This window comes from Takifugu rubripes, chromosome 20 (genome assembly GCF_901000725.2).
Source record: "Takifugu rubripes chromosome 20, fTakRub1.2, whole genome shotgun sequence".
Classification (NCBI taxonomy): Eukaryota; Metazoa; Chordata; class Actinopteri; order Tetraodontiformes; family Tetraodontidae; genus Takifugu; species Takifugu rubripes.
The window spans coordinates 2,583,734-2,598,264 of record NC_042304.1 but is presented as its reverse complement, the minus strand read 5'-3'; the positions used below and the strand labels follow the sequence as shown (position 1 = coordinate 2,598,264).

General features: G+C 41.9%; 1 protein-coding gene across 2 annotated transcripts; it reads right to left on the bottom strand.

Moving 5' to 3' along the window:
• Positions 1-24: 24 nt before the first annotated feature.
• Positions 25-14,217, bottom strand: LOC105417888 (sodium/glucose cotransporter 4-like). Of its 2 annotated transcripts, none has more exons than XM_029827900.1 (14): positions 13,737-14,217; positions 8,788-8,906; positions 8,440-8,511; positions 6,947-7,051; positions 6,715-6,879; positions 6,515-6,620; positions 6,344-6,424; positions 6,014-6,219; positions 5,109-5,244; positions 4,649-4,756; positions 4,269-4,419; positions 2,692-2,860; positions 2,339-2,554; positions 25-654 (listed from the first exon to the last, which is right to left on the bottom strand). In XM_029827900.1, exons 1-14 carry the CDS (start codon positions 13,756-13,758, stop codon positions 334-336), a joined length of 1,977 nt encoding a protein of 658 aa, XP_029683760.1. In that variant the 5' UTR covers positions 13,759-14,217; the 3' UTR covers positions 25-333. The 2 variants fall into 2 exon arrangements, with proteins under 2 accessions (XP_029683760.1, XP_029683761.1); XM_029827901.1 differs by lacking the exon at positions 13,737-14,217 and adding an exon at positions 11,913-12,037.
• Between the last annotated feature and the right edge of the window lie 314 nt (positions 14,218-14,531).

Sequence of the window (14,531 nt, the reverse complement as noted above, 5' to 3'; positions counted from 1 at the left end):
TCATGTCTACCCCTAACTGAAAACTGAGTTGCTTTTTGACTTTATTAATTTTGACTTTCACATGAGGGTCATAGTTCATTTGCCTCAACAGTTTGCCACCCAAATAATCCTTTGTGGCAAACATAGTTGTCACAGAGATCTCATATGCAATCATTGTTATTCATGATCAAAAATAGTAATTTTGTATTACAGTGTTATAAAGTTGTTTAAAAAAAAAGAAAAACAGACTTATAACTTTGGTGTAAAAAAACAGATAAATTACCCAAAGTGAAAAAGGGATGGTGGTATAGGTAGTGTTGATGGTATTGAGTGGTGCTGAACTCTGAAGGAAAATTAGACCCAGTATCCATAGAGAAATACATTGATGGTTAGAAGCAGCAGGGCATTGATGTTGCAGACATTTCTCCAGAGTGGTTTCTCCTGCAGAGAGTTCAGTTCACTGTTTTCTTTCTCTGGGGCAACAGGACCAGAACCTGAGCCGCTCAGACCACAGATGACCAGAGCAGCTCTGCGCCAGCAAGGTACTGGTTTCTTGGGTTCCTCCTCAGAATCATTGGTAGGTTCAAGGTCTAGAGTTTCAGTAGTCACCACTTGATTTACGAGGTCAACACGATGCTTCTGGCTAAATCTGGACCACCAGGTGAGTCGATACAGCTGCAGAGCAAAGACCAGTGATGTTAGTGGTCCTCACAGATAGTGCTTACATCAATCTATAAAACCAGTTCCAAACAAATGTGCTTTTCTAAGCCTGAATAAAATCTGGTTTGTGTGACCATCACGTATGTTTGTATCTCAAAAACAGTAGAAACAGCTAACTTCATATGTTCAAGCTTTGCTAAGTCCATATTGACAAGGGAAGACTGATCCTTTCCACACATTTGAAAAGATTCTGGCTTCAAATTGTAATTGAGAATATAAAATCTTTTCAAATGTTTTTTTTTTTTTTAAGTACTGAGGGACTTAAGCTTTCTGTATGTCATTCAATTTGATAGAGATATTTATATATGACCAATAAACATATTCGTTCACGCTTACCACACTCTCAATAATATACCGTATTTTCACGACCATAAGGAGCACTGTAATAAAAGGCGCAGTCTCAGTTATGGGTGCTATATCTGTATTTAAAACATACATAAGACGCACCGTATTATTAGGCGCATGCTAAAACATACAGTAAAAAATGACAACAGAAGTAAAACAGTGAGTTTTGACACATTTATTGAACAAAATATTCATTCTTCCGCTACAAAACCATCAAAGTTTTCATCTTCTGTATCTGAATTAAACAGCTGCACTATTTCAATGTCCAACATCCCGAATTCCTCTTCTTAATCATCTGAATCGGACTCACCGACCGGTTGCGGTTCAGCGTTGATTTTGTGAAAGCTCTTACAATACATGAAGACGGTATCATAGCCCATGCGTCTACAATCCACCCGCATATGGTGGCATAACTTGCCCGCCGCTGCCTCGTAGTCTTTGTGAAAGAGTGTTCGCCTTCCGTCATCCAGCGCTCTGTCCGTTTCTGTGGCAGCCGAGAACCACGGTGAACGACGACTTCTCGTGCCCCCTTGTGCGTATCGCCACCGTGCTGGTCCCTTTTTTCTCCACTGTGTGGGTCAAAGGGATGTTAAAAGTCAGAGGGATCTCATCCATGTTGGTGATGTGGCTGGGCGCGGTTATCTTGCCGTGGCAGTAGGTGCGGAAGATGGCCACCCTCTCCTGGTAGTCCACGGGCAGCCCCTGCGCAACAGTTGTCCTTGCGCGTATGGAGAGATGCCGCCTCCTCATAAAGTGAAAACACCAAGCCAGACCTCCTTGGAAGTGCTCAATGTCCATTTCTTCAGCAATCGCTTTGGCCTTTTGTCGAATGGTGACAGTAGAGATGCCCCTTCCAGTTGTTCGCTGTTCAACAACCAACTGTTCCACTCGGTCTTCCAGCTCGGGCCACCTTGCTTTGTTCCCGCGGAAACTCACCTTCGTCTTCCTCATTTGGCGCAGATAACTTTCTTGTTTTCTCCACTTTCTGACCATCGATTTACATTAAAATGTCTTGCAGCTGCTCGATTGCCATTTTCAGCCGCATATTCGATGGCCTGCAGTTTAAAGTAAGCCTCATACGCGTGTCGCTTGACCGGCGCCATTTTAGGGGGTCCTTACGCATAGGTGTGCCGCTAATCGACGGGCGGAGCATTTACCGTAGTGCACCCAGCAGATTTTGGAACTCAGTCAACACACAAGGCGCACCATATTATAAGAAAATCGCAGTGTTTTAGGTGCGCCTTATAGTCGTGAAAATACGGTAACTAAATGGGTTATTTGATGTGTTTCTTACATGTTCTTCAGCTATTGGTGCTGTGGCCAGGCTGACTGTCACAATCACAATACATGAGACTGAGAAGAGGATCATTGCGAAGTACAGATAGTGGACACGAGCCAGGACAGCCGGCCGCAGATCATCCTGACCACAGGCAGGATAACTGTTGGAGAACTCCAGAATCATGCGGGTCAGTCCAACAACTAGTCCCACGATCAGACCCCAGAACGCCCCCTAAGACAAAAAAGATGCTATTAGGACTTAGACTGAACTCTCTGTCATTACAAAGGTAACCAGGTTACCTCAACTTTTCTGTGAGTGTTTGTGTGTGTTGTCATCTATGAGGGTCCTAGCTTGGAAATTTGACTCACCGGTTCATTAGCACGTGGCCAGAAAATAGCTAAAAGGAATACAGCAGCGATAGGTGGAACTAGAAAACTGGTCACTGACTGAAGGTAGTCAAAAAGTTGTCCACTGTTGGACGCCTGGATGACTGGAATCCATAACAGACTGACGGACACCAAGATAACAATGACAACCCTGAAACAGAGAGAATGGGGTGAGTTTATAATGTCAGAACAAAAGCATTTTTAGTCAGTGTCATAGAGCAATAACTTCACTGAAGCCTATGAGGATACCAATAATTTATTTGACATTCTTCTGTCACGTGACATTTAAGTTAAGTTCTCCATGTGAGAAGATATAGCTAACTACTCAAAACATACAAGCCCAGCAAACCAAGACATTGATTTATGGACTTTAAAATGTAATAATTAATATTGTAGAGCATATTGGAGATAAACAGATCCTCATTCACCTGTAGCCCCATCTGACCTCTTCCAGTCTTTTGGGCTCTGAACACCATGTAGCCTTGCCAACAAAAAACCCAGCTTTTTACAGAAATAAATTAGTTTTCTAAAATACAAACCACGAGGAGACCGTCAACACGAGTGAAGTAGAATAGACTACAGGCAAACTTTGGACATGAAACAGACTGTGAAAATACCTTATAAGCTAAGCTGGATATGCTATAAATAAAGATTGATTTGATTTGAAATAAAGATTGATTTTTGATTTGAGGGCCGCTCCTGTTCCCTGGTTGCTATGCAATCCTGGAGGGCTGCCCTCGTGTTCTTTGTGTGCCCCCCCCCCCATCGTAAATAAAACCTGTTGACCATTCCACCACTGTGTCCTGGCCTGCGTTCGGGTCCTGTACAACCCCTGTTTCGTAACATTAATATTTAGTTTCACCTGAGAGTTAGATTTAACATTTAGATTTACATTTAATATTTACATTCATCATCTAGTTTTGGATTTGAAATTTAGATTCAACATTAAGACTTAGATTTAACATTTACGTTTAGCATTTGGTTCGGTTTTGACATTTAGATTTAGATGTAACATTTACATTTAGCATTTAAATTTAACATTTAGATTGAGATTTAACATTCACATTTAGCATTTAAATATGGATTTGGGATTTAGATGTAACATTTAGATTAAAAAAATAGATATAAAATTTACATATAACATTCAATATTTTCTATAAACATTTAATGTTAACATTTGACTAATATATGGGCCAATATGTTCCTGTTTGTTGTAGGGTTAGCTGCTTTACAAACAGCACCCTATAGCTGTCATTCATATGTTTCATATTTCGTATTTGCTTGTAGAGCTTGGTACTCTTATTTCTTTCATTGCAATTGTATTATTGTTCACAACATCTGGCTAATACTAAATAGAGAAATCTTACAAACAAGAAAGTCAATCTCCAACTCTAAATTTTCAACAGACTTTAACACAACTTCCTTCAATGTTAACTACTGTATGACCTGTCAGCCTCCATCTTTCATTCATATCATTGAGGATTTTTACCATTGTATGTGGCAATATATTTTGTTTATTCTGCTCTTTACTTTAATAATCACTGTTCTGACAACCATACCTCCCAACAATCATGAGTTCCATTTCAGAAGCCCTTGGCCTGGCTTTATGGTAGAGGTCCAGGGTAAACAGAGTTGAGCTGCTGTTGAAGACGGAGGTCAGAGATGACATCAGAGCAGCTAAAATAACTGCTAGCATCAGACCTCGAAGACCTGAGAAGGTTTAAAAAGGATTTGTTCAAAAGAAATACAAAATAAATCTCTTTTTTTTCACTTCCATGTTTTACATCTTATGGTGGAATTTTTGAAAATATGTGGCAAAATAATTTCCTTGGCTGAGTTTGTAATCATCACAGTGCTTATTATATGTACCACACCAGCAGTCCCTCTTCCATCGGGGATGGGACGTTGTGACTGGTAGGTGCTCGGCTGTGCAACTCACCCACAGGCATGAGCGCCACCACCAGTTTAGGATAGGCAATATTGGAGCAGCCAACTTCAGCTCCACAGATGCTCTTACACACTACTGGATCCACACAAGCTACCTCATCTGCACACACACAGACACACACACACACACAGAATAAACCAAAAGAAATGCAATAATGTATGAATTCCGTAATTTTTGATTTTAATTGATTAACCTTTAAGATCTAGTGATGTTAAAGCCTAAAGAAGTAAAAAAGTGAATGCTTAAGTGCGACACATGCACTAAGCAGCAGAACAAGTGCTGTGTGAGCTTAGTAACATGCCAACACTACACATATGTGGGGTTCAAGCTCATTAAAACAACCAACAAAACAATTTTAACATTAATTAAAAAAGGTTGGCAAAAAGTGTGTGTGTGTTTTGTTTTGTTTTTTTTAATATCATTGATGAGAACATAAAGTGGGCAAACTTACCTGGAAAGAGTATTCTGCTGATCATGCCTGGCATGACGACAAAAAAGGTGGGCAATATTTTGAGGTAACCTCCCAAAACACTTCCACCTTTAGCATGGGACAATGATTTGGCTGATAGAGACCTCTGAACTATAACCTACACACACACACACACACACACACACACACACACAGTAGTGAGTTCCAGGTGCTTCTAAACCAGGCTTTTGACTTTAACCCTGACTTGACATTATTTATTCATTATTAATGAATAAATATCAGTAATACTCTTTTTTCTGGTAAACTTCAGCAGTGTTTTTGGAGAAAACTAAGCTAGACACTATGATTTTGTAAAACAAGATATTTGACAGTGATGTTTTTTTGTATATTTTAACTTTAAACATGAATGGGGAATGAGCTTCCAGAGAACAGATTTGCTTGATCAACAGATTGAATGAAAAATTGTGTAAAATTCTATCAAATCATCAGTGTATTTACAGGTTCAGGTGAGAAATGAAATGTTGTTTTACATGAAAATTCTGATTGCAAAAAGTTTAAAATACATTTATATTGTTCTCATAAAGTATGTGTTTGTAAAAAGAATAATTTTCACAAGTATATCTCTTCTCTCTCTCTCTCTCTCTCTCTCTCTCTCTCTCTCTCTCTCTCTCTCTCTCAATTGTCTTACTATTGAACAATTACTATCTGTACCACTATATAACATTAATAATTGTTGTGTATTATGCACACTTAATAAATTCAAGTTTGAGATTGCTTTAAAATGTTGATTAACCTTTTTTTTTTTTTTTTTAAATAAATAATTTTGACCTGGTTTCCTAGACTGCATCTCCATTAAAGTCAGAAGCAGCAAGAAGGAGCCAGAATGAACCAATAGGAGCCAGGAGGAGTCAGTGTGAGAGACTTACCTGATCTGTGCACCAGACCCATGTAGCCAGGATAGTGAGGCCAAACACCATTCCTGGCCAGGGTAGATCACCTGACACGGGATCTCTGAACATGTTGAAGGAGTCATTGCGAGGCAGGTGACAGGTGGTGTTGGGAACTGTGGCTGAAGGAATCGCTGACATATACTGCTCTACCAGGCCCTCGTACCATCCGATTTTAGAAAATGCTGGACATGATACACAACAGACAGACGTGTCCAGCATCAAAGTCTGGGTGAACAACCAGCAGGGCCACTTGTGTTCAACCTTAACAGCGTGTGATTATTGGTGGCAACATGTAAATCGACTTACATATGAACATTAGTGCTAAGGCTCCTCCAACCATGATGATGGTCTGAAGAGAATCAGTGTAGATCACTGCTGCGATGCCTCCTACAGAGACGTCCACACACACACTGTCAGCACCATTGCTGTCCACACAATATGGTAGTAGGACACATAGCACAAGCATTACACGCTTACCTGTCACAGTATAAGCAGCAGTGATGAGCAGCAGGATGGCGGTGGACAGATAGAGATCCCAGCCCAAGGAGACTTGGATGAAGAGTGCTCCTGAGAAGATATCTGCCTGTGGTCCACAAACACATTCATGTGGACCCTCTGATGCCCTCTCACCTCGTGTTTCCTTGGACCAAGACTCTGAGTGTATGTGCGTGTCTTACAGATAATTTGGTGAAAACGTAGAGGATGAGTGACAAAACCGAAGTGTAGATGCGTATCCTCTGCCCTCCAAAGCGTTTGCCGAGATACTCAGGCAGGGTCACCACTCCAGCAGAGATGTAGACAGGTACGAAGAGCCAACCGAGAGCCACGAGCACCCACGTGGCCTGGACAAACAAAGAAGATTTCAAGTTTCGATCAATTTATATTTCTTATTCTTCATCAGATTCTTACATTCCATTCAAATCCACCGACTGCCATGCCTCCCATAGCTGCTTGTCCCGCTAGCCCGATAAACAAACTGCTTCCGACATTACTGGACATCAGAGAGGCTCCGATCTGCAGAAACAAAGCAAACAAACAAATAAAAACATGAGAATAATCCATCTCAAACACAGCTTGAACCCACTGGAGTGAAGAAATCGACACTGTTTTTACCTGCAAACCAAAGATTTGCAGCATTATTGTAACCATTTCACATCTGCTTGTGTGATGTGGTCACTCAGACAGTCGGGATGCAACCATCTGAGATACAGCACGGTTGTTGCATGGCATCATGCTTTATTCTATTGGGCCTTGCAGGGTCGATAACATTTTGAGACACCATTGTATCTTTTAAATGATCACTGACACGTTCCAGGGGGGATAAAAATCTTAATTAGGAGACAAAGACATGAAAAAAAAGCTATCGAAACAATACAGTCATACAACATGTCCACTTCAAAATTTAAAATTTCTTTTTGAAGGATGAGCAGGATAAAGGAGCACCTAAATCCTCATCTATCAGGGAATCTAAAAGTTAAACCTGCACCTCCGCCTGTTTCACGCCTGAGGACGGACTGCTATTAATGTCAGAAACAATAACAGAGGATGCTACGGCGATGCTACCCCCTTTCAATAGATAGGGAGGGGAGCTTAGACCTTCAAATGACCAACAATGTCCTTAAGAAGAGACAAAGTCACAGTGTTCAAAGGCTTCGTGATGGCTTCATTTATCCCCTTGGAATGCCTGGTTGATAATTCACCACTGGTTTCCAAGTCTGGATCAGTGTCAGTGTCATAAACCTTATCTTAGGGGTCGCGTGTCCTGAACCTTCTACCCTGTACTCAGCACAGATCACAAGTAGACGATGCTACATGTTGATTGGCGTTCTGCATGTGCTTTGACTGATGGCACCTTCATATAGCTGTTATGGGGGGGGGGCATTCTCAGGGACATCTTTGCCCAGCCTGGGCTACAGTTAGCAGCCTGCTGACCTCTATAGAGCGTCTGTTCTTGTGTAGCCATAAATGAGTGATTTCTTCAATCTGCTGGTTATCTGAGTATTGGCAGAGCCCAGCTGTCAGTGGTCTTAATGTGGTTCTGACGTGGTTCTGTGTTCCTCAGATCTTCGTGCACTCCTCATAGCTTTGATTTCCTAGAATGACTAAGGATGCTACTTGTACTAATACGCTAGTCAGTAGGAATATTAGTACCACATAAACTTTCAGTGTGTGCTTTAGATTTATCCTCAGTAACTGGCCGTTGGGGGTCAGAGGTAATCCGAGGTGTTCATGTTATATGTGCTTGATGTTATCTGGGCTTGAAACCCAACCTGAGAGTATGAACGTATGATGAAAACTGACCTCTTGTCTTGATTTCTCCTTGCTGAAGTGTTTTTGGCTGCGGTAACACATCAGCTGACATCTAGATTAATGGGTGGTTTGATAGTTGCATGTTTACTTACAGGAAACCAAGTCATTGACCGACCAGCCAAGAAGTACCCTCCAATAGTGCTGCGACTGGACCGCCTCGAAGACTACGAGAGAGATGACGGTGAGGAGCTGCTAGTAAAACATCACTGATGTAACATGACACACAATAGACGTACAAATGCACTTTATCTATAGATACACAGCGACAGTTTATTTACCATCAACTTTGATTCCACAAACAAGATGTGCAGAATCCGAATTTGGTTGATCATTCATAAACAACAACTGACAGATCAGGCACCAATAGCACCGAATGCTGAGGCTTGTCTTCATCAACATGCAATTTTATTATTGTCTTCTATATTCGAATAAATTCTCACCCAAATCCCAACAACAATGACAATTATGAAGTAGACGACGATGACAGCAATATCAGCCACGTCCAGGGCCAGGTTTGAGCTGGGGGCTGCAACAGTGGTGAGGCCACCAGTGCTGGACACTGCAACAAACAGGAAGTGACACAGGAAGTGACAACGCTTGTTTGTGTGAACATGAATCATAAGCTTGAGTTGAGGTAAAGAAGAGGTAAAAAATGGATGGATGATTGATGGATGGATGATGGATGGATGGATGGATGGATGGATGGATGGATGGATGGATGGATTGATTGATTTTGGGTCCTACTCTTATCAACTGCTTTTTTTTGCAGCTTTCTTCTCTTCTGACCTTTGACCTTATCATGGTTCCCTCAGTATGGGTGATTATTTGAGATTGTCCACAGATTTTTATAAAACAGTTTCCAACATATTTAATAGTCAGTAACACTCAGAAATGACCCAGGTTCCACTGTGAGAGCAGCAGAACCAACAGAGGAACTCCTTTCTTTGTTCTTGCTGGAACGTTGGCTGTTCCACCATTTCCATGTCATTCACACTTCTGTGGTCAGAAGCTGCTCAAAACTGTCAGTGTTTCCGAGGAGGCACCAGGAGTAGCTGAGTGGCCTCAATACACATGAGGGACAATGGGTCAACAACGGGGCACAGGTGAGACACATAAGAAAAATCACCTGAGATGGGGAAAGAACAAAGGGAGGAAGTAAACACAGACAATAGAAGAGGACAAGACTATCAAAATAAAACAGGAAATGAACCAAACAACAAAACAGATTCAAACCCTGATGCGCTGAAGTGCATCACACACGTTCCACTGAGCTGTTCGTGTTACTAGGATATGCCTGCAACGCTGAGACACAACCATAGATTGGAGATAAGAAATATGATCTGGTGGTCCATCTGAAATTATCTCCATAATTAATAAGAAATGAATTCTTAATTTACATGGGGGAGTTGTGTGATGGACTTGTCGGACCTTCAGTGATTAAAAGGTGACAGCTGCTACCCAGCAAGGCCGGTTGCTTTTGACTCGTAGAAACAGGACGTCTTGTTTTAACAGTGTTTGGGTTTTTTTTTTATCAAGCTCTCTGCTGTTTGTTGGATTTTTAAATACGTTTTGGTTTTTAGTGCTTGATTATGACTTATTCCTCAGTGATTTCTAGCAAATCCTCCAAGGCTTCTGGTTTGCATTTTTTTTGGGAAGAAAATGTTTATTTTACTGTCAGTATTGTTTTACCTGTATTTAATTTATAGCCATATATTATCGGTTCCCTTTTCATGGTATTCAAAGTTTTTTGATGAGAGAAATGGTAACAATCTGTGTTGCAATCAGAGACTCATCCTGATCTGAATTATATGTGCTAACCAAGATAACTAGCTAAGCACATTTAGTTAATGGGGGAAAGGGGGATCACTGTATTTGTATAATGTAGGACAATATATCAGAGCCACATTGACAATATTCTCTTTTTCACAGGTGTTGACAATAGAGTCATAGTTTTACAAGAAAAAAGTCATAATTGTATGATAATAAACTCATAATATTTTATAATATTATAACTATTCCTGATACTGGTACTCTGGAAGAGAAGAGCAACTGGTACCTCGTTCCCAGAAAAACAAAGTAGCAAACTCCCGCTTCCCCAACAGCCCTTCACACACCCGTCACAGAGGGTTGCCACTCTTGCACGACACTACCCAGATAAATGCGGTGGTAAAAAAGGAAAAGCCACCTCAGAAGTGCTCAACAGAACGGGAAAATAAACTGCAAAGGCAAGAAAACATGCAAGATAAATCATATCAACTGCACATCTCACAAGGAAAAATCTTCATTTGTCACGGAGAAATCAGCCTTGGTCAGGAGACAACCACAAAATCATCAGAATGTTCTCCACTGAGTGATGTGTGGAACACTTCTCCACAGAAGAGCCAATCTCACCTTCTGACCCTTTCAGGATAACTACGGAAACTCCTGGACCTCCCAAACAAAGCTTCACATTCAAAAGTCCATTTAATTAATAAACCAATATGATTCATCCACAGCACAAGTTATGTTCAAGGTGCATGAAAACATGGGTCTCCTCAATGTTCTGGCTGATTCTGGCTATTTACTGGCAAGTAACAAATGCTGAGTAAACAAAAGATGACGTTATTCACCTGAGCATGGATCATATGAATATATAGAACAGACATAAGTCCAGGACCCATCAACCAACGATTGGTCCTCACAATAACAAACAGGCCACATACAAAAACGGAGAAATGATGATGTTGAGGATTAAAGTCCTTTCTGCTACTGTGGCACCGATTTATATTTTACTGCTTTTAATGAATTACCTAGGTATCGATGTCCGAGAAGTGTTTACCTCTGATGATTTGGTTTCCTGTAGTAGCAGGAAACCTAATACTAAAACAACAAAATCAGTTCATGATTAGCAGGGGTTAACATTTTATTTTATTTGTCTTACTTTAGCATTTTGTTGTACGTGAACATCAGATTTTGTTTCTCATGTGACTCCGGAGAATTTGCATAGCATACCATGCTAATCCAAGTCTCTTATCAGATTATATATTGTGCTTCAAATTATGTCATTATATTTTTGTGTGACCAAAATAGAAAGACTTGACACATTAGTTATAAAAACACGTCCAGCTGATGAACTGATTATAAAAATACAACTACCGGTATCTGAACCTGTTTACCGACTGTGGCCAGCGGATCATAGTGAAGCTGTTGCTAAACTGTGCCATTGCAGAGAGATAAGGTCTGTTTTCTTCTATTTTATTATACATGTGACTAATGTAATCTTCAGTTTTCATCTGACCAACAAAAAAAGAAAATCTTGCTGCAGTAGAATAAATAATTCCAAGTGTGTAAAAGTTAAGGGATGATCAGACCCGAGTCAGTCTTACACAGACAGTGGTTCTAGTCCACCACATTAATTCTCATCATGTCAGCAAATCCTGCCATTAGACCTGAGTTAATAAGCAGTTACATTTTAACTATGTGTCAAGATAAATGCATGTTTATGGCTGTCATTAAAGCTTCAATTAATCAGTAACACTTAGATGATAACTGATACAGCTGTGAATAAACAAAACTCCTCACTGACCTTACTGCCAATAATAAGGAGCTCTGTCACTGTCACTAGGGATCTGCTGTTAACTATCTTCAGATTATCCAAGGTAGTTTTCTCTGTCAACTGGACTGGGTTTCTTCTCTTGAAGACGTTTCGCCTTCTATCCAGAAGGCTTCTTCAGTTCTGAAATCGCTGGGGAGAGAGCTTGAAAATATATAGCCCCTGTGGACCATTTGCATGCTAATGATCTGGGTGGTCACCTGAGAGTCGTTAGCAGGGTCGTTGGTCGGGTCGTTCACCTAGTTTCTGTTGAGATGTCTCCCCTTTGTCTGCTGGGTCACATGGTGATGAGTCACTGGGTCTCTTGGAATGGTGTGAATGTTTGTTTTGCTGTTGGAAGGAGTGGAGGACTGCATTGTATGTGGGTGATAGGAAGTGCCTCAGGCCACCACCTCTGTTTAAGGATGGTTTCTCCAATTTAACATGGATAGCCTCCTTGACCCCCCTTTCGAACCAGCGGTCTTCTCTGGCCAGTATCCGTACTTGGCTGTCCTCGAAGGAGTGCCCACTCTCCTTTAAGTGTAAGTGGACTGCTGAATCCTGACCCGAAGAGGTGGCACGTCTGTGTTGTGCCATTCTTCTGTGTAGAGGTTGTTTGGTTTCCCCAATGTACAGTTCCTTGCATTTCTCCTGGCACTGTACAGCATAAACAACATTACTTTGTTTGGGTCTTGGTGTCTTGTCCTTTGGGTGTACTAACCTCTGTCTGAGAGTGTTGCTGGGTTTGAAATGAACCGGTATGTCGTGTTTCTGGAGGATCCTCCTAAACTTCTCCGAGACTCCAGACAGGTAGGGGATGGAAACGCTGCGGCGTTTGTTTCTCTCCTCCTCTCCTTTGCTGAGGTCTCGCTTTCTTGCGGTTTTGGTGAAGGCCCAGTCTGGGTAGCCACATGTTTTGAGAGCTGTCTTAATGTGGTCCTGTTCCTTCTTTCTGCCTTGGGATGTGGTGGGTATTTCTCTGGCCCGGTGTTGGAGAGTTCTGATCACTCCCAACTTGTGTTCCAGTGGGTGGTGAGAGTCAAACTGGAGGTACTGGTCGGTATGTGTAGGTTTTCTGTAGACTTCGATGGTGAGATTTCTGTCCTCAGTGATCTTGACTGCGCAGTCCAGAAAGGCCAGACTGTTTCCTTTTACGTCTTCCCGGGTGAATTTTACATGCTCGTCTGTTTTGTTGAGGTGATCGGAGAACGCTTCCAATTCTTGTATTTGAATTTTGACCCAGGTGTCATCCGCATACCTGAACCAGTGGCTTGGCGCAGTTCCTGTGAAGGATGTCAGGGCCTGGGAAACAAACATTCACACCATTCCAAGAGACCCAGTGACTCATCACCATGTGACCCAGCAGACAAAGGGGAGACATCTCAACAGAAACTAGGTGAACGACCCGACCAACGACCCTGCTAACGACTCTCAGGTGACCACCCAGATCATTAGCATGCAAATGGTCCACAGGGGCTATATATTTTCAAGCTCTCTCCCCAGCGATTTCAGAACTGAAGAAGCCTTCTGGATAGAAGGCGAAACGTCTTCAAGAGAAGAAACCCAGTCCAGTTGACAGAGAAAACTACCTTGGATACAATGACCTGGATGACTGAGAATTTACACAGATATCTTCAGATTAATTCATTTCTTTCTATTTCTAGTAGCAGCACTGTTGACACTGAACTAATCGCAGATGGAAGAATTTTTCTGGTTCTGTTGCCTCAAATGTAGCTCTAAAGAAGGAAGTGAAACAACTTCTTACATCTAAACAACATCTAAAATGAATTTATCCACTGAGAAGAAAAGGGATCAAACCTGTAGTTGCACTTGCAGACATGGTAGTTGCAGTTACCGACACGCAGCTCTTCTTCAGATGAACAGTCTTTCCTGTGTTTGTATTCAACCTGTAAACGTGACAGAGTAACTAATTCACTCTGAGCTTAATGATTGAACTCGTCTGCCAATGAGTCAGGCAAACGTCACTTCTTTGCTTAGCAGACAAAAGAATTTGAAAAGAATAAAGGATTATCTTAGTGTTATCCAGGTCAGACCTGGATAATTCACTTGCATTTTTTATATAATCGCTTTTCCATTTCTACAGTTTTTTACAGCTGTAGACCGTTCTGCTACTTTTTACTCCACAATGATGGTTTGGATGTTAAGAATTGATGTGCATGTGAATACAGTGCAGGGTTGTCAGCCTGAGGAGGGAGAGAAAAGAAAGACCAGGATTCTGACACTCCATCCATCCATCCATCCTCTACCACTTATCCGGGGTCGGGTCACGGGGGCAGCAGCCTAAGGAGAGAAGCCCAGACTTCCCTCTCCCCAGCTACTTCTTCCAGCTCATCCGGGGGGATCCACAGGCGTTCCCAGACCAGTCGAGAGACATAGTCTCTCCAACGTGTCCTGGGTCTTCCCGGGGGTCTCCTACCAGAGGGACATGCCCTGAACACCTCACCAGGGAGGCGCCCAGGGGGCATCCTAACTAGATGCCCAAGCCACCTCATCTGGCTCCTCTCAACGCGGCGGAGCAGTGGCTCAACTCCGAGCTCCTCCCGGATGGCAGAGCTTCTCACCCTATCTCTAAGGGAGAGCCCAGCCACCCTA

Coding starts and splice junctions, on each gene's coding strand:
- LOC105417888 (XM_029827900.1), bottom strand. CDS start 13,758: ATGTCTGCAAGTGCAACTACAG. Junction 8,907..13,736: donor GTCTGCAAGTGCAACTACAG/GTTTGATCCCTT, acceptor TGTTTGTTGCAG/TGTCCAGCACTGGTGGCCTC. Junction 6,425..6,514: donor TGCTGCTTATACTGTGACAG/GTAAGCGTGTAA, acceptor ACGTCTCTGTAG/GAGGCATCGCAGCAGTGATC.